A 26,568-nucleotide genomic window follows, 5' to 3' on the forward strand; every position below is an offset into this window, starting at 1 on the left:
AAGAACTTCCATTTATATAGCACCTTTCACAACCACTGTCAATTAAGTACTTTTGAAATGTCGTCACTGTTGTAATGTAGCAAACGCGACATCCAATTTGTGCACAACAAGCTCCCATAAACAGCAATGTGATGATTAGATATCAGATTTAGATGTTGTTTGAGAGATAAATGTTGACTAGGACACTGGGAAAAACTCGCCTGCTTGTCTTCGGCGAGGTGACACGGGATCTTTTACACGCGCCCAAGAGGAAAGGCGGAGCCTCGAATTATTGTATCATCTGACAGATGCAACCTGTGACCGTGCACCACTCCCTCAGTACTCCATGGTTTGTCAAGCTTTTATTGATCTGGAGAGAGCAATCTGCTTTCATTAGTTTTCCTCAATCTCTCTCCAAGTGAACAGTGGAAAGACTAAAGCCATCTCTTTCAGCCTCCACCATGCATTCCCTTGCAACTGACTCTGGCCCTCTCCTGGCATCTGATCAAACTGAAACAGACTTGTGAAAAGCCTTGACATCCTGTTTGACCTAGAACTGAGGTTCATCACTTGCATCCTATCCATTACCAAAGACTTTTACTTCCACCTCTACGTTATCGCCTTCCTCCTGCCCTTATCCTCAACTCTTACCGGCACTGAAATCATTATCTGTGCTTTTGTTATCCCTGGACTCAGTTTACCTTTGATGGCAGAGCTCGCATCTGTCTCAGAGTCAGTCACTGGATCTCCCTGCTGAACCACCTTCACCTCACTTCTCCCCAGCTTTATAAACCATCTCCAAACCCATTTTTCTTTGACCAAGCTTTCAGTCACCTCTCAATAGAACTCAGCATCAACTTCTACCCATTTCTTGACTTCATGTAAAGAGTTTTGTGATATTTTCTAAAGGTGTTATGTAAATGTAAGCTTGTAATGTAGTCAACATCACTTAAGGGTAAATCACCTGGTTATCACATTGCTGTTTGTGGGAGCTTGCTGTGCATAAATTGGCTGCTGCTGTTCCTACATCCTATAGTGACTACAATTCAGAAGTGCTTTGTTGGCTATAAAGTGCTTTGGATGTCCTGAGGTCTTGAAAGACACTATATAAATGCAACTCTTTCTTTATATGTTAATTGTAGTGTTACCTTGTTCTAGTCTCCAACTGGGTGTCCATCTCCACCCCTGCTTCAGCCCATCTGCTGAAACCCTCATCCATGTAGTTACTTTCGCACTTGACTGTTCCAATACACTCCAGGCTAGACTCGCATCACGTGTAAATTTGAGTGCATCCGAAGCTGAGCTACCTATACCTGCACAGTGGCGCAGTGGTTAGCACCGCAGCCTCACAGCTCCCGCGACCCGGGTTCAATTCTGGGTACTGCCTGTGCGGAGTTTGCACGTTCTCCCTGTGACCGCGTGGGTTTTCGCCGGGTGCTCAGGTTTCCTCCCACAGCCAAAGACTTGCGGGTTGATAGGTAAATTGGCCATTATAAATTGTCCATAGTATAGGTAGGTGGTAGGGGAATTGAGGGAAGGTGGGGATGTGGTAGGAATATGGGATTAATATAAATGGGTGGTTGATGGTCGGCACAGACTCGGGCCGAAGGGCCTGTTTCAGTGCTGTATCCATAAATAAAAAAATACCCTAACTTGCACCATGTCCCAAACACCCCTCACCCCTGTGCTCACTGACTTACATTGGCTCCTGGTCTAGCAATGCCTTGAATTTAAAATTTTCACCCTTGTGTTGAAACTGCTCCATGGTCTTACCCCTATCTCTGTAACCTCCTTCAGCTCTGCAACTCTCCAAGATCTCTGCGCTCCTCTAATATGCATTCTTGATTTCTTTCATCCCTCTATTGACAGCTGTGCCTTCAGCTGCCTAAGCTCTGGAATTCCCTCACTAAATCTCTCCGCCTCTCTAAAGACACTTCTTAAAGCCTACCCCTTTGATCAATCTTTTGGTCACCCATCCTAAAATGGGACTCTGTGCCAAATTTTGTTGGATTATGCTCCTGTGAAGTACCTTGCGTAGTTTTACTCAGTTAAAGGAGTTATAGTTGTTGTCAGTCTGCTAGGGACAAATTCAGTGACAGGGCTGGGAGTGCATTGTTTCTATTTACGATACACTGTAAAGGCTGTACAACCGCAGCAGAACTGAAAAGGAAACGAGATGAATAATTTCAAGTGCAGTTGAACTTTACTGAGCTCACTGACCCAGTTATGTCTGCAGCAATCTGTGATTGGTCTTGCTTTTGTCTGTTTTGGTAGGGCAATGCTAACAGTATTGAACCCACTTGCTGCAATGATAAGGCCAGGACACTGGGGGGAAATTCCCCTGCTCTTCGAATAGTGCTGCAGGATCTTTTATATCCACCTGAGAGAGCAGATAGGGCCACGATTTAGCGCCTCATTCGAAAGACGGCCCCTCCCAACAGTGTAGCACTCCCTTAGTACTGGTACTGGAGTGTCAGCCTAGCTTTTGCACTTCAAGGCTTTGGAACAGACTCAGGCAAGAGTGCTTCCCACTGAGCCACAGTGACACCTACAAAAAGGTTGAATGTCTGCCGAAATGAGAATAAGGGAGGGGGTGGTATGAACAGAACTGATAGTTATAATGCTGAATCAAACCCTTCGAATGATAATTTATAGCTGAAATATAGAGTAATTGAGCTGGGTGAATGTGGCTAGCTTGCTCTTCAGAACACACTTTCTTCTTTAATCATTATTGTTTTTTCTTAATTGAAAATGCCAGGACTTTATACCGAAGAGCACCCGTTGATGTGGGCCAAGCCAGGAGCCCAGTGATGAGTTTGTGGCTTGGAGACCTTTCCAGTGGTGTTGGTGGGGTGGGGGGAGGGACGGATTTGGGTGTGTTTTTGCTTCTGTTTTCACTGTGTATTTCTATTGCACTCGGAGAAGGCACAGTCAGACAGCTTCCCTTCACATGCACCATAGCTAGATTCCGCTTGTGGGTTTCCTGTTGCAGAGGAAAGATTAGAGGGTTGTGCAGAGAAGCTATGCATACATACCCAGCAATGGACACCCACACTTGTCAGCAAACACAATTTGCAGCCACCTCCTGACCCAGACTTTACTTTTACATGGTTACCAACAGACCCACAATATTACAGCTTTTAGTCAAAGGTGTGCTTCCTTTAATAAAAGCAAAATACTGCAGATGCTGGAAATCTGAAATAAAAACAAGAAATGCTGGAACCACTCAGCAGGTCTGGCAGCATCTGTGGAAAGAGAAGCAGAGTTAACGTTTCGGGTCAGTGACCCTTCTTCGGAACTGGCAAATATTAGAAATGTCAAAGGTTATAAGCAAGTGAGCCGGGGGTGGGGCAAGAGATAACAAAGGAGAAGGTGTAGATTGGACAAGGCCACATAGCTGACCCAATGGTCATGGAGCAAAGGCAAACAATATGTTAATGTGCTTCCTTTAGCTGGGCGCAGGAGTAACAGCATTAGGACTGAGCACAAGGAGTCTTTTTTTTAATATTTTGTAGTTGTGATCTGGAATACACTGCCTAGAAGGGTGGTAGAAATGGATTCAGTTGTAACTTTCAAAACAGAAATGGATAAATACCAAAAAATAATTTGCAGGGCTGTGGGGAAAGAGCAGGGGAGTGGGACTAATTGGATAGCTCTTTCAAAGAGCCAGCAGAGACATGCTGGGCCGAATGGCCTTCTGTGCTCTGACTCCCCATAGGCTGGGAGTCATGTTGAGGGACAGGACTATACTTGGCTGAATGTTGTGGTCAAAAGATTAGGACTGTGAGATAGAATGAATGATTTCCATTTCTATAACGTCTTTCACAACCTCAGGGCATCCCAAAGAGTTTTACACCCAATCAAGTAATTTTGTGATCTTGTAAAATAGGAAATGCGGCAGCCAATTTGGATATAGCAAGCTCTCTCAAAACGCAATGTGATGATGACCAGATAAACTATTTTAGTGGTATTAGTTAAGGGATACATATTGGCCAGAACATTGGGGAGAACACCCTTATTCCTGTTCAAAATAGTGCCGAAATATGTCCACGTGAGTGCGCAGACTCCGGGTCACTTTCAAAAGGCAGCACCTGTGACAGTGCAGTCCTCTCTCTACTGCTCTTGTCTGTCATCCTAGATATTCTGCTCAAGTCTCAAGTGATTTAATTTCCTGAGTCTGAGAAAAGCCTCTTTGCTTCAGAGAAGTTGTGAAGCACATCCATCCACTGTTCAAAGTGCTTATTTCTGACTGCGTAGTTCTCCATTTTACAGAGTTTGAGAAAACCACAATATGAACTCTCAGTAATACCAAGCGCTTCCTTGTACTTTTATCATGACAGTTGGCTCATTGTTATGTCACGTCAGAATGGTTAAAAACACCAGAATGTCGGTAATGGGTCAAAACCAATTCGGGGACCACAATGGAAAGCAATATTAACTAAGGCGCAGAAGGAGACAGATCTGGAGGTGTATGTACAGACATTTTTCAAGGTGTCAGGACAAGTTGATAAGGCTGTGTTTTTTTTAAAAAAGTGTACCGGGTCCTTGGTTTTATAATGGAGGCATACAGCAAGGAAGTTATCATAAACATTTTAGAAATCACCGGTTAGGTGTCAGCTGGAGTATTGTGTCCCATTCTGGGCACCAGACTTTAGGAAGGATGTCATGGTAGAATGGTATAAGGGACTTCAGTTTAGTTTAGTTTAGTTTTTAGTTTTAGAGATACAGCACTGAAACAGGCCCTTCGGCCCACCAAGTCTGTGCCGACCATCAACCACCCATTTTATACTAATCCTACACTAACTCCACGTTACTACCACATCCCCACCTGTCCCTATATTTCCCTACCACCTACCTACACTAGCGGCAATTAGTTATGCAGAGAGACTAGAGAAGCTGGGATTGTTCTCCTTCGACCAGGTAGGATTAAGGGGAGATTTAATAGAGACATTCAAAATTATGATAGACAGGGAGAAACTGTTTCCAAAGACTCGGGTTGGTAAAAAAAAAACATAGAAAGTAGGAGCAGGAGTAGGCCATTCGGCCCTTCGAGTCTGCTCCACCATTCATTATGATCATGGCTGATCATCCAAGTCAGTAGCCTGTTCCAGCTTTTGCCCCATACCCTTTGATCCCTTTAGACCCAAGAGCTATATCTAACTCCTTGAAAACATACAATATTTTGGCCTCAACTGCTTTCTGTGGTAGCGAATTCCACAGGCTCACCACTCTCTGTGTGAAGAAATTTCTCCTCATCTCAGTCCTGAGAGGTTTACCCCGTATCCTTAGACTATGACCCCTGGTTCTGGATTCCCCCACCATCAGGAACATCCTTCCTGCATCTACCCTGTCAAGCCCTGTTAGAATTTTGTAGGTTTCTATGAGATCCCCCCTCACTCTTCTGAACTCCAGCGAATATAATCCTAAGCGACTCAATCTCTCCTTGTACGTCAGTCCCACCATCCCAGGAATCAGTCTGGTAAACCTTTGCTGCACTCCCTCTATAGCAAGAACATCCTTCCTCAAATAAGGAGACCGAAACTGCACACAATATTCCATGTGTGGCCTCATCAAGGCCCTGTATAATTGCAGTAAGACATCCCTGCTCCTGTACTCTAATCCTCTCGCGATGAAGGCCAACATACCATTTGCCTTTTTTACCGCCTGTTGCACCTGCATGCTTACCTTCAGCGACTGGTGTACGAGAACACCCAGGTCTTGCTGCATATTCCCCTCTCTGTTTATAGCTGTTCAGATAATCTGCCTTCCTGTTTTTGCCACCAAAGTGGATAACCTCACATTTATCCACATTATACTGCATCTGCCATGCATTTGCCCACTCACTGCATCCTCCTCACAGCTCACCCTCCCACCCAGTTTTGTGTCATCTGCAAATTTGGAGATATTACATTTAGTTCCCTCATCTAAATCATTAATGTATATTGTGAATAGCTGCAGTCTTAGCACTGATCCCTGTGGTACCCCATTTGTCACTGCCTGCCATTCGGAAAAAGACCCATTTATCTGTTTCCTGTCCGCCAACCAATTTTCTATCCATCGCAATACACTACCCCCCAAACCCATGCGCTTTAATTTTACATGCTAATCTCTTATGTGGGACTTTGTTGTAAGCCTTCTGAAAGTCCAAATAAACCACATCCACTGGCTCCCCCTTATCAACTCTACTAGTTACATCCTCGAAGAATTCTATTAGATTTGTCAAGCATGATTTCCCTTTCGTAAAGCCATGCTGACTCTGCCTGATTCTACCACTGTTCTTCAAGTGCTCTGCTATAAAATCTTTTATAATGGACTCTAGAATTTTAAACTACTGACGTCAGGCTGACTGGTCTATAATTCCCTGCTTTCTCTCTACCTCCCTCTATAAATAGTGGGGTTACATTCGCTGCCCTCCAATCTGTAGGAACTGTTCCAGAGTCTATAGAATCTTGGAAGATGACCACCAATGCATCCACTATTTCTAGGGCCACTTCTTTAAGTACTCTGGGATGCAGACCATCAGGCCCTGGGGATTTATTGGCCTTCAACCCCATCAATTTCCCCAACACCATTTCTCTACTAATACTGATTTCTTTCATTTCCTCTCTCTCACTAAGCCCTGTGCTCCCCAACATTTCTGGTATGATATTTGTGTCCTCCTTTGTGAAGACAGAACCAAAGTATGCATTTAGTTGGTCAGCCATTTCTTTGTTCCCCATAATAAATTCCCCTGTTTCTGACTGTAAGGGACCTACATTTGTCTTCACCAATCTTTTTCTGTTGATATACCTATAGACACTTTTACAGTTAGTTTTTATGTTCCCCGCAAGCTTACTCTGGTACTCTATTTTCCCCTCCTTAATCAATCCCTTGGTTCTCCTTTGCTGAATTCTAAACTGCTCCCAATCCTCCGGTCTGTTGTTTTTCCTGGCAAATTTATATGCCTCATCCTTGGATCTAATGCTATCTCTAATTTCCCTTAGAAGCCAGGGTTTGGCTACCTTTCCCGTTTTACTTTTGCGCCAGACAGGGATAAACAATTGTTGCAGTTCATCCATGCCCTCTTTAAATGTTTGCCATTGCCTATCCACCGTCATCCCTTTAAGTAATGTTTCCCAATCCGTCATGGCCAACTCGCGCCTCACACCTTCGTAGTTTCCTTTACTAAGATTTAGGACCCTAGTCTCAGAATCAACTACGTCACTCTCCATCTTGTTGAAGAATTTTGTCATGTTATGGTAACCAGAGGCCATAGATTTAAGGTAATTGACAAAAGAACCAGAGGGGAAGATGCAAAATTTTTTCATGCAGCGAGTTATGATCAGGGATGCAATGGCTGAAAGGGTGATGGAAGCAATTTCAATAATAATTTTCAAAAGAGAATTGGATGAATATTTGAAGGGGAGAAATTTGCAGGGCTATGGGGGAAGAGCAGGAATGAGTGGGACTAATTGGATGGCTCTTTCAAAAGGCTGGCACAAGCACGATGGGCTGAATGGCCTTCTTTGTATCATTCTATGAATTACAGTCCCTACCACTTGTATTGCCCTCGTTATGGAAAGAAACTGTCTTTACTGGGCAATTCCCCATAACTATTTTTCTTTCACCATAGAAATCAATTACAAAGAAATCGCTTCCAGTGTACTTTGGATCATTCAGTAAGCTTGTCGCACCTTGTTAAAGTACGATTACAGTAATTACTTACTTCCCTTTGGCTGCCATTTAAAGTTATGAATTGAAAGGAATAAATTAACTGAAGACAGTTTTCCTTGTCATTTGAAATTTACTCTTTTCTCACAAATGAAGCTGGTGGAAATCGCTGGTGCTGTGTGTGGAGCGAGTGGAAATGGTGGTTGCCGTCTCAACTGCAAGCCAGTCAATTGCAAGATTCCCAAACTTAGAAGTTTCAAGTACCACTTAATAAGGCAGTGAGGCAAATAAATTAAAAGCAACTTAAGTATCAGCAATGTTTTATTTGTGTACCTGTGACATGCTACTTATTACCTTTAACGCCCTTTGATACACTCAGTAACTTTTAGCTATGCACATTGGGCCATGATGGTTTTATCGTCCATTGCCTATAGCAAACGAATCATGCTGACACAGATGCACCCATTGTTTGGGGATTGGCCTCTACTTGGTTTATGCCACTGTCGAGCTGCCTGTCATCTTCATATGTACACCCAGGCAGTGAGTGTTGCAAAGCTGCTACCTGTTGGGAAGAGCTTTGCTCAAGGCTTGTGTAGGTTATCTGCTGGGTTCCCCAGATTTCTACAGTGATTACACTTCAAAAATACTCCATTTGGCTGTAAAGTGCTTTGCAATATCATGAGGCTGTGAAAGTTGCTATATAAATGCAAGTTCATTCTTTCTTCGGTGACCAAAAATAATTGTCCATGCAAATACGAGCAGTCTTAAGAAAATGTGTAATGGTGAATAATATTCACCTCCATAGGGTGGCTGGATACATGATTTTCCCATGTTTCCCTAAGTGGCAGAGGGGAGATGGTGATGTAGTGGTCATGTCACTGAACTAGTAATCCAGAGGCCCAGGCTAATGCCCTGGGGACACTGGTTCAAATCCCATCCCAGCAGCTGGTGAAATTTGAATTTAATTAATAAATTAAAATAAAATCTGAATTGAAAGCTCATCTCAGTGATGGTCCCAAGCAACCATCATCGACTGTTGTAAACAAAAAACCCATCTGGTTCACCAATGCCGTTTAGGGAAGGAAATCTGCTGTCCTTACCTGGTCTGGCCTACATGTGACTCCAGACCCACTGCAATTTGGTTGACTCATAATGGCCTAGCAAGCCACTCAGTTCAAGGGTAATTATAGGAAATGGGGGCAGGAGTAGGCCATTCAGCCCCTCGAGCCTGCTCTGCTATTCAACTGGATCATGGCTGATCTTCTATCTCAACACCATTTTCCTGCACTATCCCCATATCCCTTGATATCTTTAATATCTAGAAATCTATCAATCTCGTTATTGAGTATACTCAATGACTGATTTGCCACAGCCTTCTGGGGTAGAGAATTCCAAAGATTCACCATCCTTTGTGTGAAGCAATTCCTCCTCATCTCAGTCCTAAATGGCCTTCCTCTTATTCTGAGACTGTGTCCCCTGGTTCTAGAAACCCCAACCAGGGGAAGCATCCTTCCTGCATCCGCCCTGTGTAGCCCTTTAAGAATTTTGTATGCTTCAATGAGATCACCTCTCATTCATCTAAACTCTAGAGAATACAGGCCCAGTCTCCTCAATCTCTCCTCATTGGACAATACCGCCATCCCAAAGATCAGTCTGGTGAACCTTTGTTGCACTCCCTCTGTGGCAAGTATATCCTTCCTCAGACAAGGAGACCAAAACTTTACACAATACTCCAGGTGCGGTCTCACCAAGGATCTATACAATTGCAGCAAAACTTCTTGACTCCTATGCTCAAAACCTCTTGCAATAAAGGCCAACAGAACATTTACCTTCCTAATTGCTTGCTGCACCTTCATGTTTGCCTTCAGTGACTTATGAACAAGGACACCAGGTCCCTTTGGATATCAACACTTCCCAATCTCTCTCCAGTTAAGAAATATTCTGCATTTGTTTTTCCTACCAAAGTGGATAACCACTTTTTTCACATTCCATCTGCCATGTTCTTGCCCACTCACTTAGCCTGTCTAAATCCCTTGAAGCCTCTGTGCATCCTCCTCACAACTCCCATTCCCACCTAGTTTCGTGTCATCAGCAAACTTGAAAAATTACATTTGGTCCCTACATCCAAATCATTTATATAGGTTTGTGAATGGCTGTGGCCCCAGCACTGATCCTTGCAGTACCTGACTTGTCACAGCCTGCCATCCTGAAAATGACCCGTTTGTTCCTACTCTCTGTTTTCTGTCTGTTAACCAATTCTCAAGCCATGCCAGTATATTACCCCCAATCATATGCTCCAATTTTGCTTACTGCTGTGTGGGACCTTATTGAAAGCCTTCTGAAAATCCAAATACACCACATCCACTGGTTCCCTCTTATCTACTCTGCTAGTTTCATCCTCAAAAAAATCTCCGAGATTTTCCCAACATGATTTCCCTTTCATAAATCCATGTTGATTCTGCCAAATCCTACCGTTATTTTCTCAGTGTCTAGTTATCGCATCCTTTAAAATAGATTCTAGCAATTCCTCAGCTACTGATGTCAGGCGAGGGATGGGCAACAAATGTTGGCTTTGCCGGCAACGCCCACATCCCATGAAAAGAACAGAAAAAAGATTCTGAAGTGGAGGTCAGGCCCTAATCTGCAAGAGAAGGAAAATGGAAAGCAGGTTGCATGTAACATTGACAGAGACCTGTCATTAGTTGTCTGCCACTTTTTATGGCTGAAAGGTGGGGAACAGGAGGAGAATAATGTAACAAAGTATTAAGACCGAGACCCAAGGGAAAACCTCTGATACAAAAGGTTGTTACCATTGCTCTCCCTTGTTTGCTGTTTGGGGCAGATGGTCTTGATGTGTAATGCTGGCTGAATGTTAATGGTCTGTTTTCCCTCCCTCAGGTCTTATGGCAGTGTGTTCAAAGCCATTCACAAAGAATCAGGTCAAGTGGTGGCTATCAAGCAGGTCCCAGTGGAATCAGACTTGCAGGAGATTATCAAAGAGATCTCCATCATGCAGCAGTGTGACAGGTGAGGTTTAGGAATGCTTTACCAGTGGCTGCGGATCTTGTTTTTTTTTAACAAAAGTGTGATTATAGTGAAGCTGCAATACAAGAGATCTGGAATGCAAACAACCTTGTTACAGGGTTTATCAGTTGGAGACGCTGCACCCCAAGGGAACAAAAAAAAACAAAATGCACCAAACTCAGCAATGACATCAGTTGTGTCTCTATGATTTTACCAGTCTGGGTGATCTATGCTGGATTTGTGGTACGCTGTTTCCATGACTCATGTGCTGTGAAGCACATTGCTGAACAATAGTGGGTGCATGGAGGAATCCAATGCCAAGCAGGAAACTCTTAGAGTTTCATTTCTGTTCCCAAATTAAAGAAAAAATCACCAGCTCCCTTCTTTGGAATGTGCACTGCCTCGTGTTTAACGAGCAAAACCGACTAGGCCTCGAGTTCGATCTCTGCCTGACGCTGCCCTTTTGCTCTGTGCCACTGGAATAGGATTGGCAGGGGGGTGGGGAGGGAAAATGGTTAGAACTCCACATGGATTGGGTGCTAAACTTCTGGAGTAAGTTACTAGGGAAGGCATTTGAAACACAATGTAAATGAGTTTGAGACAACTGGATAAGTATGTTGGAGAGAAAGTCGCTTAACTGAGATGGTCCTTGTGTACTGGTCAGTTGCATGCTGAATATCCCGTAACGTTATTAAAAGAAGAGCTGACAGTTCTTCAACCAGTTTCACCAGCACCTGATTAACTTCCCTTCACCTCACTGCCGTTTGTGGGACATTGCTGGTCCCCAGTGGCTGCCACATTTTTCTACAAGAGTCACCACGACTCGGAACTCATTGTTTGCATGAAGTGATTTGCCGTGAGAAAGTATTATGCAAATGGAAGTAATTATGAAGGTTATGCTGAGATGGCAGGTAGATAGATCTAATGAGTTTTTCCTGTTCTAATTATTCTTTTGTTCTGTGTACAATCCTCCACAGCCCTCATGTGGTCAAGTACTATGGAAGCTATTTTAAGAATACAGACCTGTGGATAGTCATGGAATACTGTGGAGCCGGTTCAGTATCAGACCTTATTCGAATAAGGAATAAAACGGTAATTCCACACAGCTGCTGCTGCTAACCCAGGAAAATAAAGATTATGTGACTGTAGTATGTGAGCAGGAGCTGGACTGGGAAAATGACTAGGTTTACATTGAGTTTGGTTCAGTTGGTGAAGGCAGCATTTAATTGAGATATAAAAGGCAGCAGGCCTCTGATGAGTGAACAGATCTCATCCAGGGTGGTGTTGGGGTGCTGTTTTGGCCTTGGGGAGATATTAGCTGGCTGACCAGTTTGAAAGGATGTAGTTTCTTGTAAACAGGGTGAATATTGACACCCGCCACCAGGCCGATGGTGTGTGTGACACCACACCAAGCCCGGGTGGAGTATTTGTGTAATTTGACACAACACAGCACTGTCACAGTCCTTAATTAATTGTACTGGCAATGTAACTAAATATAGCTCATAGACACTCTGGCCAGAATTTTACGGCCCCCCAACGAGCGGGCTGGTGGGGGTGGGTGGCACGTATAATTGAATGGGAGGAGGGGGGGGGGGGCCCCATCTCCCGTCTCCATTGCAATTTTATGTGGGGCGGCGACGAGAAACAGCCCACCCGCCCCAGGCCAATCAAGGTTCATGAGTGGCCAATTAACTGCCACTTAAGGGCCTTCTCCTGCCACCGTGTGTATTTTACCCTTGGTAGCTGGATGGCAAAAGCCCCGAGAACCCTGCCTGGTAAAACCAGGCCACCACCTTGGGGGGGGGGGGTGGTGACTCTCCTGATGGGGCATCCTGTGCCCCACGGAGGGCCACCACCGAAGCCCCAACTGCCCCCAATGCACAACACGCGCCCGCACCCACCTCCACCTAATCGACCTCCCTTGCCTTGCCCCTGCCGATTGTCCCCGGCAAGGCCCTAAAAACTTACCTGAGTTCCGGGGCCGTCCTTCTGTTGCCGCTGGCTGGGTGTAGTTCCAGCAGTGGGATTAAGCTCTGCCGGCTAGCAGATTGGCTCGCAGTTCCATTGGGCAGGTCTTCCTGCCTCGAGGAGGTGGAAGTCCACCCAAGACCGATTAAGGGCCTGGGGAGCGAAAAATCCCAGCCTGGCTCTACAGGCCCGGTGGAGGCAGGCTTGCCACTGACATTTTGCTGGTGGGTGGGGCCTCCAGCCCAATGTAAAATTCTGGCCTTTCCCACCCTCCTTCCTGAAAGCTTTGGTAAGTTGTCGGTAAATCGTTTACGGTTAACATTCCATAGAATTGTAATGGAAGAGCCTCAGAATCGTCCCCCTTTGTACAGTCCCACTCGTTACTGTTGACTGCATCGAATTACACATTTCAAGCACAGTGCCAGGTGATTATTCTCCTCCCACTTCCTGCTGGTGCCATTACTAGTCTTGTTATTGATGCCAGGTGGTGTCAATAAACACAGCCACACCAGAGAGATCTATTGTCCCAGTTTTACATGAGTTCTTGAGCTAATTCAAAGGAAGGGTAAAGGCCTATATAACCCATAACACCGCTGTCAAAAACAGTCCCAACTTGAACAGCAATGCTGCACTGTAAATAAGGTGGCAGCTGGCAAACCAAATGGACATTTTAGCCACACAGCTCATAAATGTGTTTGTTTTGCCTTTGCTGCATTTATGCGTGACTAGAAAAGTTCAGATTACACGGTTTTTCAGAATACCAGCAACCAGAACACATTGCAGAACTACTTATTGTTGTGCAGTTTTGACATAAGGGATGAAAGAGATGCTGTAGTGTGTTTTCTTGGAGCAGTCCATATTTGAGGGCAATTGGCCAAAGCAGTGAAAACTCACCCTTAATTGACATAAGGGATGCCAACAATTGGAACAGTTCGCTTATCCTTTAATCAGTAATGTATTGGTAGCTTGGTTTTTAATTTAGAAAGGAAGGTAAAGAGCCATCTATAGGCCGCCACCAAAGTTGGAAAGAATTAGAGATGAGATAAATCAAGAAGTAATGATTGTGAAACTTGTGTTATAACATCCTCGGGTTGTTGAAGGAAGAAGAGACTGGGAAATAGAGTTCCAGTTTGAGAATGTGAGAAATGTTGATTTCACATGGGAGACAACACATGTGTATTGATTTCAACAAAATGGGAATGTAGGGAGGAAAGAAAGAGAATGTTCCTCTCTAGTATTTATAACTTAGTAGGAAGAAGTGAACTGGGAGGATCATTGGCTATAGCACTGATAAAGTGGAGAAAAATAAGAGGTTGCAACAGGAAGCATAGAAGTCACAGATGAGAGGGTTGGTGGTGATCCTGTTGAGTGCACGAGACTGGAGAGAAGAACCACCTTAGATATGGGAGTAGCCCTTAAGTTTTGAGTGGATTCAAATATTTATGAAGAACAGAGGAAACTGAGTTTCTTGAAGACAGCTTTAAGAATGAAAGATATGGCGTTTAGAATAGATGGTGAGGCTAATATTGTAAAATAAAGCAAGGCTAAGGGTGAAACTATTTAAGATGGTTACTGCTGATTAAATGAAAGATACATGAAGAAACATTGTCTTTGAAGAAAATAAGCAGGTTTTCATATGCTTGCTCCATTTAAGGGCTTCATGCAGATTAAGATGTGTTTCAGCCATTGCACTGATGGTTGTAATTACTGAGGATGAGAGTTCTGAAGGAAACTAATAATGGCAGATTAGAATTGTCACAACAGAGCAGATCAAGTTTTCCTACATTACAATGGTGGATGGACTTCAAAATTATATCATTGGCAGTGAAGTGCCCTGAGATCATGAAAGACGCTATATAAATGCAAGTTCTTTGGATGAAGGTGATATGTGTTTAAGGAACAGATTGGGAGAGAGAACAGAGTCGTAAGGAACCCCTGAGTTGATGGAAGATGATTCAGGAAATGAGACATCCGCCAAAGCCAGGATGGTACAGTTGAAGAGGTAGCCAGGTAGACATGCATTTAGCAGTTGAATACTATATGATGGAATTTCTTTTAGAAGCGCATGGTGCAAACCTTGTTAAAAGCTTTGAAAGAAAGAATGACTTGCATTTATTACTACTATTATCATGCCTTTCACGACTGAGATGTACCAAAGTATTTGCCAGTCAATGAGGTAATTTTGAAGTGTGGTCACTGTTGTAACGTCGGAAACGTGGCAGCCAACCTGCTGCAGCTCCCACAAACAACAATGTATTAATGACAAGATAATCTGTATTTTTTTTTATATATTACTGATTGAAGGTTGCATGTTGTCCAGGACACCAAGGATAACCCCCCATCTGCTCTTCAAAATAGTGCCATAGGATCTTATGTGTTCACCTCATCGTCTCATGCGAAATTTTGTACTTCTGACAGTGCAGCACTCCCTCTGGAGTGTCAGTTTTTGATTTTGTGCTCAAGTCCTGGAGTGGAACTTGAACCCATAACCTTCCGACTCAGAGGCGAGAGTGCTACCATCTGAGCCACAGCTGACACTTTAAATGTCCAAGGCACCTACAGATGATCCACCAATATTTTGCGAAGTAGAACGACTATGATGCAAATCAGTTGTCTTCCCTTTTGTTCAGTTAACAGAGGATGAGATTGCCACAATTTTACAGTCCACGCTGAAAGGGTTGGAATATCTACACTTCATGAGAAAAATCCACAGGGATATCAAAGCTGGAAACATTTTGCTCAATAACGAGGGACATGCCAAACTGGCTGATTTTGGAGTTGCTGGTCAGCTGACTGTAAGTAATCTTTGAACTGAACTATGGTACAGACCACATAACAAAATAACTCAACAGTCAAAAGACTTTTGTTATGAAGTTATTTCCATGTAGGAACACTTTTTCTATTTTACCAGGCTAGTAAGTTAACAAAAATCTATTAAGACAAATTATTAAAGATGAACTGACCAAAACTGAGAGCATTTTCGTGCCTCGGCATACAGGGGGACTACCCTTTCCAAGATCCATTGAGTGGAGGGTAGCAAATAAATCCAGTTCTGCCATGCTCCGAGACAGCACGAGTTAGAGTTGGGGCTTTTGCCACCCTGATTCTTTGACCTTCGAGTGCAGTTTCTGATGAGCCTGGGAATGGTGACTGATGAGAGCGAGTAATTTCTTCCCGAGCATTGGGAGACAATTGGACATAGCAGCTTAGGAATGTGGGTGAGAAGCAACAGCAAAGGACAAAATAAAACATTAGGTGAACTGATTTTTTTTTGAAAGCATCTATAAACTAATGTCTAACAATCTATGTGTAAACACCTTACACTTGAGATCCAGCTTGGAGCTGGCAGGGGTTAGGGGATTAAATTATGAGAACAGTCACATAAACTTGAATATAGAAAATTGAAGGGTGATCTAATCCAGGTGTTTAAAGTGTTAGAACTTGAAATGATGGATATTGTGAAACTATTTCCTCTGGTGGGGGAATCAAGAACAAGGGGACATCATAAATTTAGAGCCAGGCTGCTAAGAAGGGTAGTGGATATCTGGAACTCTTTCCTTTGGAAAGTTGTTGAGGCTAGGTCAGCTGAAAATTTAGGACTTGGATCAATACATTACTTATTGTTAGAGTGAGGGTGTCAAGGGATATGGAGCAAAGGTGGGTAAATGGAGTTGCGGTGCAGATCAGCCATCTAATTGAATGGTGGAGCAGGCTCCAAGGGCTTAACGGCCATCTCCTGTTCCTATGCTGTATTGTCAATTTGTCAAGAAGGTAGGGGTTCAAAGTGCCACAGCAGGACATGAGAACATAACCTTGGGATGACACTTCAGTGCAGTGTGGAGCGACTGCTGTAAAGCATAAGTAATACCAGAGTAGACATGTGTGAGTGTAGCAAGCTTGGGTGGAACAGGTGACTTTGAACTTGAAGTTCCCAAAGCTCTCCACCACTGGAAGTTTTCCTCGCATTATGTCTGGTCTGTTGTAGACTAATTGATAGAGATTAGCATGAGTAGACAACAATTCCATTATTGTTCTATCATGCAACCACCAGGATGGTAGAAGGTGAGCTAGATAGACCTTGGCCTTTTTGGAGTTGCCAGCTTTTGATTGCCGAATACAATACAACACAATATCGCACCCATGTGACCATCCTTTGAAAGTGTATATGGAGTTAGGTTGCAGATCAGCCGTGATCCCATTCCTATATGAGCCTACAGAGTAAGTGTCAGCAGGCCATTCACCCATAACACTAGACATGAGTCAATCCTGTCTCTGCACTCCTGCTGTTCCAGTAGAAACCTGGGTGATATTCTTTCAGTTTGTACATGCCACTCGGTCACAGGTAGGTTTAATCCTTGGTCTGTGCTAACCTGGCTCGTACCAGCTAACTCAACACTTAGCAGGAATTGAACCTGGAATCTTACTGAGTCATCAGAAGACCTTTGGGTCAATGCTATTAGCTGTCAGCATGGAAGCTGATGACCAGAACACTTTGTCTTTGAATGGACTGTGTTGAATAATTAAGTTAATTCACAGAAACTAATGTGGTCTATGCATATGGTAAATCTGTTAGCTTTCTGAATATCTGTTATCTCTTGGGCTGTTTGTGCTGTCGCTGATATTCTGCATTTGGCCACAAGGTGATGCCAAATTAGATTTTTTTTCCACAGTAACTTGCATTGACCAAAATAAAGTGGCAAATGCAGAAAAGAGAAGACTGAAGGGTCTTTAAAATTATTAAGGGTTTTGAAAGAGTAGATGTGAAGTCAAAAACTAGAGGGACTTAAATGTAAGATAGTCACTAAGAAATTCAACAGAGAATTCAGGAGAAAATATGAAAGTGGGTACCACAAGGAGTAGATGCACTTAATGGGAAAGCTAGATAAAACATGAGGGAGAAAAGAATAGAAGGTTGTAATGATAGGGTTAGATGAAGAGCAGGGTGAAAGGAGGCAGCCAAATGGCCTTTCTCTGTGCTGTGAATTCTGTGTAATTCTATGATTCTGTTCTTCCACAAGTGCAAATGTTACTGGTTAGCAATTGGGCACGGGGATTTCCACCCTCTCCCTTCACGGCAATGAAGCAAATTGTTGGCCTCTACCACAGCCCCAAGTGTATCACCAATTGCTCCAGTTCTGAACTTAGTGCATTTAATGAGAATCTAGGTTAAATTCAGTCTTTTTAATTAATAAACATGTTATTCTTTCATGGATCCATTGTTTCAAAAAAGCAGTGTACACTTGCCTATCGCTGTCCTGCAAAGGCGTCATATTCTGTAACCTGGAATGCACTGCCTGAAAGGGCAGTGGAAGCAGATTTAATAGTAACTCTCAAAAGAAAATTGTTATTTACTCAAAGATCAAATATTTGCTGGGCTCAGGGGAAAGAACAGGGGAAGCGAGACTATTTGGATAGCTCTGTCAAAGAGCCAGCACAGGCACGATGGGTCAAATAGCCACCTTCTGTGCTGTATGATTCTATGAAGAAAGGTTTGATAGATGCTCATCTTAGATTTGTTTCAGTCTTCTGTCACATTTTGGGGAGATGTAACACTGACATACCATTCAGGAATATTCTTGTTAGTAACTTGCCCATCTGTACTCAGGATACGATGGCCAAGAGGAACACCGTGATCGGAACTCCGTTCTGGATGGCGCCTGAAGTGATCCAGGAAATTGGTTACAACTGCGTGGCGGACATCTGGTCCTTGGGGATTTCAGCAATAGAAATGGCTGAAGGAAAGCCACCCTATGCAGACATTCATCCAATGAGGGTAAGGAATGGCAAAGCTTTCAGCCACACTGGGGATTTAAAAGCTGCTTGTGTCGTGGCTGAAGCATTCATGGCCCATTCTGTGCAGTTAGCTCTCACCACTTTCCACTGCAATTTGGAAGAAAACTGCTCCCAAGAGAAAAATCCAATTTGTGACTTTAAGCTAGGAACAGGCGGAGGTGATTCAGCCCCTCGAGCCTGTTTCACTGTTCAATCTGATCATGGCTGATTGGATTTGTTTGTACTGTTGAGCTGGCAATGGGAGCAGCAAAGTGGGAAAGACGGCGCGCAGTGCCCTCTTCTCCACCAGTAAAGTTTCTAGTATTTTGTAAAGTAGTTAGTAGATCTAACAGAGAGCTCTTATAAACATTAAAATGAAAAGGGAAATGTAAAAGTTAGAATTCTGAGATAGAAAGTGCTCAAAATACACTGCAGGTCATTCAGCATCTGTTCAGGTATCAGCCGTGGCTCAGTCTGCAGCACTCCCTGTTCTGAATCAGAAGGTTGTGGGTTCAAGTCCCGCTCCAGAGACTTGAGCACAAAAATCTAGGCTGAACTCCAGTGCATTACAGAAGGACTGCTGCACTAAAGGCCTGCTCGAGTCTGCAAAAGAAAACCCGACTTGAGCACGAGAGCGCCACATCCGACCCGAGCCCGAGTCCTTCCATTTTTTTCCTGCACCCGACCCGATCCGACCATCAGTTAACTTACCTTCCATTTTTCACTTTCTTGCTGATCTGCGCAAGCTTAGAATAACTGTAATAAAACCACCTTTCTAGTCCAAAAATTAAATGAACAGTGGAGCCACTTACCTGTGATAGTGTGTCCGACCCGGCCAGACCTGGAAGTGCAACCTGACCCGACCCGAACCTGCCACATGTCATCAGGTCCTGCCGGGTAGCAGGCCTTTATGCTGCACTGTCGGAGGAGCTGTCTTTCGATTGAGATGTTAACTGGGGCCCTTCCACCTTAGGTGAATGTAAAAGATCGCACGGCACTATTCGGAGAAGAGCAGGTGTCTTGGCAAATATTCATCCCTCAGCCAACATCAGAAAGTAATTTTCTGTTCATTATCCCATTACGACCTTGCTGTGTGCAAATTGGCTACTATGTTTCCTACGTTACAACAGTTCAAAATTACTTCATTGGTTGTAAAGCACTTTGGGATGTCTTAAGGTTGTGAATGGCACTATAGAAATGCAAGTCTTTTTCTCCTTTTAAAGAGCAAAGAACAAAAAACAGTACAGCACAGGAACAGGCCATTCGGCCCTCCAAGCCTGCGCCGATCTTGATGCCTGCCGAAACTAACACCTTCTGCACTTCCGGGGCCCATATCCCTCTATTCCCTTCCTATTCATATATTTGTCAAGATGTCTCTTAAACGTCACTATTGTATCTGCTTCCACCACCTCCCCTGGCAGCAAGTTCCAGGCACTCACCACCCTCTGTGTAAAAAAACTTGCCTCGCACATCCCCTCTAAACTTTGCCCCTCGCACCTTAAACCTATGTCCCCATGTAACTGACTCTTCCACCCTGGGAAAAAGCTTCTGACTATCCACTCTGTCCATGCCGCTCATAACTTTGTAAACCTCTATCATGTCGCCCCTCCACCTCCGTCGTTCCAGTGAAAACAATCCGAGTTTTTCCAACCTCTCCTCATAGCTAATGCCCTCCAGACCAGGCAACATCCTGGTAAACCTCTTCTGTACCCTCTCCAAAGCCTCCACGTCCTTCTGGTAGTGTGGCGACCAGAATTGCACGCAATATTCTAAGTGTGGCCTAACTAAGGTTCTGTACAGCTGCAACATGACTTGCCAATTTTTATGCTCCATACCCCGACCGATGAAGGCAAGCATGCCGTATGCCTTCTTGACTACCTTATCCACCTGCATTGCCACTTTCAGTGACCTGTGGACCTGTACGCCCAGATCTCTCTGCCTGTCAGTACTCCTAAGGGTTCTGCCATTTACTGTGTACCTCCCACCTGCATTAGACCTTCCAAAATGCATTACCTCACATTTGTCCGGATTAAACTCCTTCTGCCATTTCTCCGCCCAAGTCTCCAACCGATCTATATCCTGCTGTATCCTCTGACAATCCTCATCACTATCCGCAACTCCACCAACCTTTGTGTCATCCGCAAACTTACTAATCAGACCAGCTACATTTTCCTCCAAATCATTTATATATATACTGCAAACAGCAAAGGTCCCAGCACTGATCCCTGCAGAACACCACTAGTCACATCCCTCCATTCAGAAAAAGACCCATCCACTGTTACCCTCTGTCTTCTGCGACTGAGCCAGTTCTGTATCCATCTTGCCAGCTCACCTCTGATCCCGTGTGACTTCACCTTTTGCACCAGTCTGCCATGCGGGACCTTGTCAAAGGCTTTACTAAAGTCCATATAGACAACATCCACCGCCCTTCCCTCATCAATCATCTTCGTCACTTCCTCAAAAAACTCGATCAAATTGGTAAGACACGACCTCCCCTTCACAAAACCATGCTGTCTCTCGCTAATAAGTTTGTTTGTTTCCAAGTGGGAGTAAATCCTGTCCCGAAGAGTCCTCTCTAATAGTTTCCCTACCACTGATGTAAGGCTCACCAGCCTATAATTTCCTGGATTATCCTTACCACCCTTCTTAAACAAAGGAACAACATTGGCTATTCTCCAGTCCTCTGGGACCCCAACTGTAGCCAATGAGGATGCAAAGATTTCTGTCAAGGCCCCAGCAATTTCTTCCCTTGCCTCCCTCAGTATTCTAGGGTAGATCCCATCAGGCCCTGGGGACTTATCTACCTTAATGCTTTGCAAGACACCCAACCTCCTTTTTGATAATGAGATGACTGAGACTATCTGCATTCCCTTCCCTAGGCTCATCATCCACCAAGTCCTTCTCCTTGGTGAATACTGATGCAAAGTACTCATTTAGCACCTCGCCCATTTCCTCTGGCTCCACGCATAGATTCCCATCTCTGTCCTTGAGTGGGCCAACCCTTTCCCTGGTTGCCCTCTTGCTCTTTATATATGTATAAAAAGCCTTGGGATTTTCCTTAATCCTGTTTGCCAATGACTTTTCATGACCCCTTTTAGCCCTCCTACTCTTTGCTTAAGTTCCTCACCATTTTGGCCAAGTACCCTTAACTTTCAATCTGCAGGCTTGATGAAAGTTAGATGCTTGAAAAATTTAATTTTCTTGTTATAGAGTCTGATTGCCGGTTGTATATTTCCAGCTTTTTCTTCATTTCAATTCTACTAAACTCTTTTTAAAAAAAAAACATATATATATACATGGCTTCCCACTATACTGGAGTTACACTGCACATAGTGGCAAGCAGCTTTGATAGGGGTTCATGCTATTTTCTGGAGTTATATTGAGTACACGCTTGTAATGTTCAAACATGAGTCTGGTGCTGTAGAAATCTGCACTATAAATTTCCATAGCACTGAAGGCTTCAATTGACATTGTTAAATTATCTACTCAGTGTTATGAATTATAAATGCTGCATTAAAATAGCTAGTTATTGGCTGCAACAACAGAGAGCTGACCTTTAAGATCTTTTACAATGGCATTTTTATTCAAGCAAGATCAGCTTTGCATATTTAAACAGTAGCTTGCAAGTGACCGGAATACTTTTTTTCCCCCCCTATTCAGGCTATTTTCATGATTCCCACAAATCCACCGCCAACATTCCGGAAACCAGAACTCTGGACAGATGAATTTACAGATTTTGTGAAGCAGTGTTTAGTTAAAAACCCAGAACAAAGGGCTGCTGCCACACAACTCCTGCAGGTACATTATAATCAAGAAAGAGTGTAAAGATATTCCTAGTAACTACAGGCCGGTCACTATCAGGGAAATAATTAACAGGCACTTGGAAAGGTTTAGTTAATTGAGAAGGCAGATTGTGTTTGACTAATCTAATTGAATGAAGTAACAGAAGGTTGATGAGGGGAATGCAGTGAATGTTGTCTATATGGATTTTAAGGCAACATTTGACAAAGTGCCACATAAAAGTCTGGTTAACAAAATTTTCAGACTGGAGAATGGTCGACAGTGGTGTTTTCCTAGCGTCAGTGCTAGGACACCTCTTTTTTGATATAAATGACTGGGATATTGGAATAACGAATAAAATTTCAAAATTTGTTATTGGAGGTGTGGCAGACAATCAGGATGATACCAATTGACTAATAGGATGTAAAGCTAGCAGAATGGACAAACAAGTGTCAGATGGAATTTAATACAGAAAAGTATGAGGTGATGCATTTTGGCTGAAAGGATGGGGCGATGGAATAAATGGATGGGCTGAAAGCAGAGTAATAATAGAAGTCTTTGATAGTCTAAAAAAAATGTTAGGGATTTTGGGAAAATTTTCCCGAGGGCAAGGTCATGGAAGTTGAAAGAACATCTGCCAATGGTGAAGTAGGTGGACAAGGATTGGGAGTACATCATTACTGGAGGAGCACAGCTTGTAAACAGGGCATTGGCTGCAGGAGGTGACTAAGATAAAATGGAGTGAAGCTGTAGAGTCATAGAGTGATGCAGCACTGAAACAGGCCCTTCGACCCACTGAGTCTGTGCTGACCAACAACCACCCATTTATACTAATCCTACATTAATCCCATATTCCCTACCACATCCCCACCATTCTTCCACCACCTACCTTCCAAACCCGCGACCTCTACCAACTAGAAGGACAAGGGCAGCAAATACATGGGAACACCACCACCTGCAAGTTCCCCTCCAAGCCACACACCATCCTGACTTGGAACTATATTGCCATTCTTCACTGTCGCTGGGTCAAAATCCTGGAACTCCCTTCCTAACAGCACTGTGGGTCTACCTACCCCAAATGGACTGCAGCGGTTCAAGAAGGCAGCTCACCACCACCTTCTCAAGGGCAATTAGGGATGGGCAATAAATGCTGGCATAGCCAGTGACGCCCACATTCCATGAATGAATAAAAAAAAACCTACACTAGGGGCAATTTACAATGGCCAATTTACCTATCAACCTGCAAGTCTTTGGCTGTGGGAGGAAACCGGAGTACCCGGCGGAAACCCATGCGGTCACAGGGAGAACTTGCAAACTCTGCACAGGCAGTATTCAGAACCGAACCCAGGTCGCTGGAGCTGTGAGGCTGCGGTGCTTGCCACTGTGCCGCCCTGAGGTACTTAGCTAATCTTGAAATTGATTTGCAGGGGCAATGGGAGCCAATGGAGCGTAATGAGAACTAGGGTAATGTAAGTGCGAACTCGAACAGATAACTGATGATATGGCATTCTCAATGAGTTACTGTTGACACATTATGTGGGAGTCTGATGCCAACTGCAAACTGCATTGGGACAGTTTAATTTAATTTAGTCTGGGAGGTAATTGGAGAGAGGATATTTTCAACTATGTTGGTTTAAGTTTTAAAAAAAAACATTCTTTGTAATGGATTCAGGAAGAAGAGACTATGATGGTACACTGGGTTTTGATTGGGTCTGTAAACGGCGTGATATGTAGTAATTATGCTGTATATTAGACAAGTAATTTGCCAAGCCGCAACATCCTGTCAGCTAGTCATTCACCGCACGTAGCCATGGTTGCTGCCCAAGTACTGCACTGGAGGGCATGAAAATCCCGCTTCATGAGCAATAAATCACTTGCCCCAACTATAAACAGCTGAGAGTTAATTGCATGATGGCTTAAAGATATTACGAAATAGCACACATTATAAAACTGCCTGCCTGTGTTGCCTCTTGTCCAGCTATTGTGAGATTTGTATGGGTTTGTTCTGTTCACATTATGTCGCCAGCTTGGCTGGAATTCTAGTCAAGCACTTGAAAGGAATTCAATCTGCCATTCATCATCTTGACCTCTATGGATGAATCAGCTGGGCTGAAAGGTTTAGTGATGGATGAGACAAATGCGATCGCATCTTTATGAAGCAACCTGCAGAACTGGCCAATTCAGTGTTGATCTGAAACAGAATAAAAATAAATCTTCCACTGATAACCTGATCTGACACCTTGTGCACAGTAGGGACTCTCTACTTGGGATGTTTTCAAATGAATTCTGCATGGCGGAGATATTCATGGGACTGTCAGTTGCTCTCACACTGACAGGAGGACCTGCAATGGGAAGGAGACTCAAGACATCAAGTACATGTCCCAGAACGTTTGCTTTTTTAATATTGTGAAAAAGTTATTTTTTGAGGAGAAGCTGATTTTTTGCCACCATAAAGTGCTCTGAGATGTCCTGAGGTTGTGAAAGGTGCTATGGAAATGCAAGTCCTTTTTTTGAAAAAAAGTATATCGTGTCCTCTTCCACTTTGCGACCTAAGTTGAGGAAAAATTGGCATTCCCTATTCCACTGGAGGGAAGTTCAGCTCTTCTCCATCAGAGGGGCAGTGGTTTCATAGTTGATGTCTTGCTCCCATCATATTTTCAAATGGAGGGTGTTGCAATTCTGTAATCACATCAACAATATAAAATTGTGTGCTGCAAAATTGTAGTGTTAACTGGAGTGTGCACTCATGATTAAAAACCCAGGCTATCCCAAGAACGAAGTCTGCCTGAGAACTCCACACCAACATCGAGAGATTGAACGGGCTGGGGTGGTCTGGGAGAGATGAGGCTGAGAGGTGACCTCGTAGAGGTGTTTAAAATTATGAAAGTTTGATAGGGTAGACATAGAGAAGATGTTTCAACTTGTTGGGGAAACCAAAACTGGGGGTCAGAAATATAACATAGTCACTAATAAATCCAATAGGAAATTTTGGGAGAAACCTCTTTTCAGAGAGAGTGGTTAGAATGTGGAATTTGCTACTACGTAGAGTAGTTGAGGCGGATAATATAAATGGATTTAAGAGGAAGCTAGATAAGTACATGAAGGAGAAGGAATAGAAAGATATGCTGATAGAGTGAGATGAAGTAGGATGGGAGGAGGCCTGTGTGGAGCATAAACACTGGCATGGACCAGTTGGGCCGAATGGCCTGGTTCTGTGCTGTAAATACTAATTAAAATGGTAACTTCTCTCCCAATGCTGGCTGGCTCGTGTAACATTTAAAGTTTCCAGAGTTTGTGCATAGATAGTAGCTGAAGAGTATTTACTCTCCAGCTTTGCAGATCTCAGTTCTGTCTTGCAGTGAGTCCTGAGGTGACGAGAAAAGGAGTCTTCAGTTATATTTTATATGGTGTGTTAACTAATCATACTCTTGATTGAATGGCCGGGCTTTTTTTTTATTCTTATAAAATACTTTACATGCATTTTTTAACCTTTCAGCATCCCTTCATTAAAAGTGCCAAACCTGTGTCGATCCTGCGGGATCTGATCAATGACATGATGGAAATTAAACTGAAGCGCCAGGAGGAGCAACAACGAGACTTGGATCAGGATGATGAGGAGAACTCGGTAGGTCTCTGTTTCTATTGATCGTTTCTTGCTTGAATTGTACTAGAAGTGTTAGCTTAGCTCAGTCAGCAACACTCTCGCCTCTGGGTCAGAAGACTGTGGGTTTGAGTCGCATGCCAGGACTCTTGTATGGCACTCCAGGGGATTTAGGCTAATGGTTGGCTTTGAAAAGAAACTGGCATTCATTAGTAGCATAGCTCAAAATTCTTGAAGCTATAGCAGTCTTGGTTCCTTTAAATGATATTTATTTATAGAAAAGTTGGTGGTGTCGCATCAGTGAGGTTTACCATTGTGGTGGTATTTTTCTTTGAAAGAAATATAGTACTTGCAACAAAGGTGGGTAGGTGGAGTTAAGATAATAGATCAGCCACAAACTAATTGAATGGTGAAACAGACTCGAGGAGTTGAATGACCTGCTCCTGTTCCTATGTGACCATTATTGATGCACAGTGGAACTTCAATTATCTGCTATAGGCCCCGTCTCCAGTTGGATAATAGAAATGGAGAGTCCTCCAATACTTAGTCTGATGGTGAATTTTTCGTTTCTCCTCAGTCTGTTTAGATTATCTAAGCGAGTCTTAGCATCTTGAGGTAATACTCACGTATTTCCACTTTAAAACATCTTGGTGGCGAAGAAGTGCTGACAGACTGACTCCTCCTTGCATTATATAGAAAGCTGTGGCTTGCCTCACGCTGAGGCACTTTAGGACGTTTTACTATGTTAGACAGTGCTTTACTATAAGAAGGGAATTGGTATGGTGGCACAAAGC

General features: G+C 43.5%; 1 protein-coding gene across 1 annotated transcript in view; it reads left to right on the forward strand.

Moving 5' to 3' along the window:
* The window catches only part of LOC137378363 (serine/threonine-protein kinase 3/4), a 147,772-nt gene that overhangs the window by 24,892 nt on the left and 96,312 nt on the right, over positions 1 to 26,568 (forward strand). The window contains exons 3-8 of the mRNA XM_068048630.1: positions 10,528 to 10,656; positions 11,631 to 11,745; positions 15,252 to 15,416; positions 18,227 to 18,394; positions 22,054 to 22,191; positions 25,670 to 25,798. Of these exons, the coding sequence (XP_067904731.1) occupies positions 10,528 to 10,656; positions 11,631 to 11,745; positions 15,252 to 15,416; positions 18,227 to 18,394; positions 22,054 to 22,191; positions 25,670 to 25,798 (844 nt within the window). The remainder of the gene's footprint in view (positions 1 to 10,527; positions 10,657 to 11,630; positions 11,746 to 15,251; positions 15,417 to 18,226; positions 18,395 to 22,053; positions 22,192 to 25,669; positions 25,799 to 26,568) is intronic.

This window comes from Heterodontus francisci, chromosome 16 (assembly GCF_036365525.1).
Source record: "Heterodontus francisci isolate sHetFra1 chromosome 16, sHetFra1.hap1, whole genome shotgun sequence".
NCBI lineage: Eukaryota > Metazoa > Chordata > Chondrichthyes > Heterodontiformes > Heterodontidae > Heterodontus > Heterodontus francisci.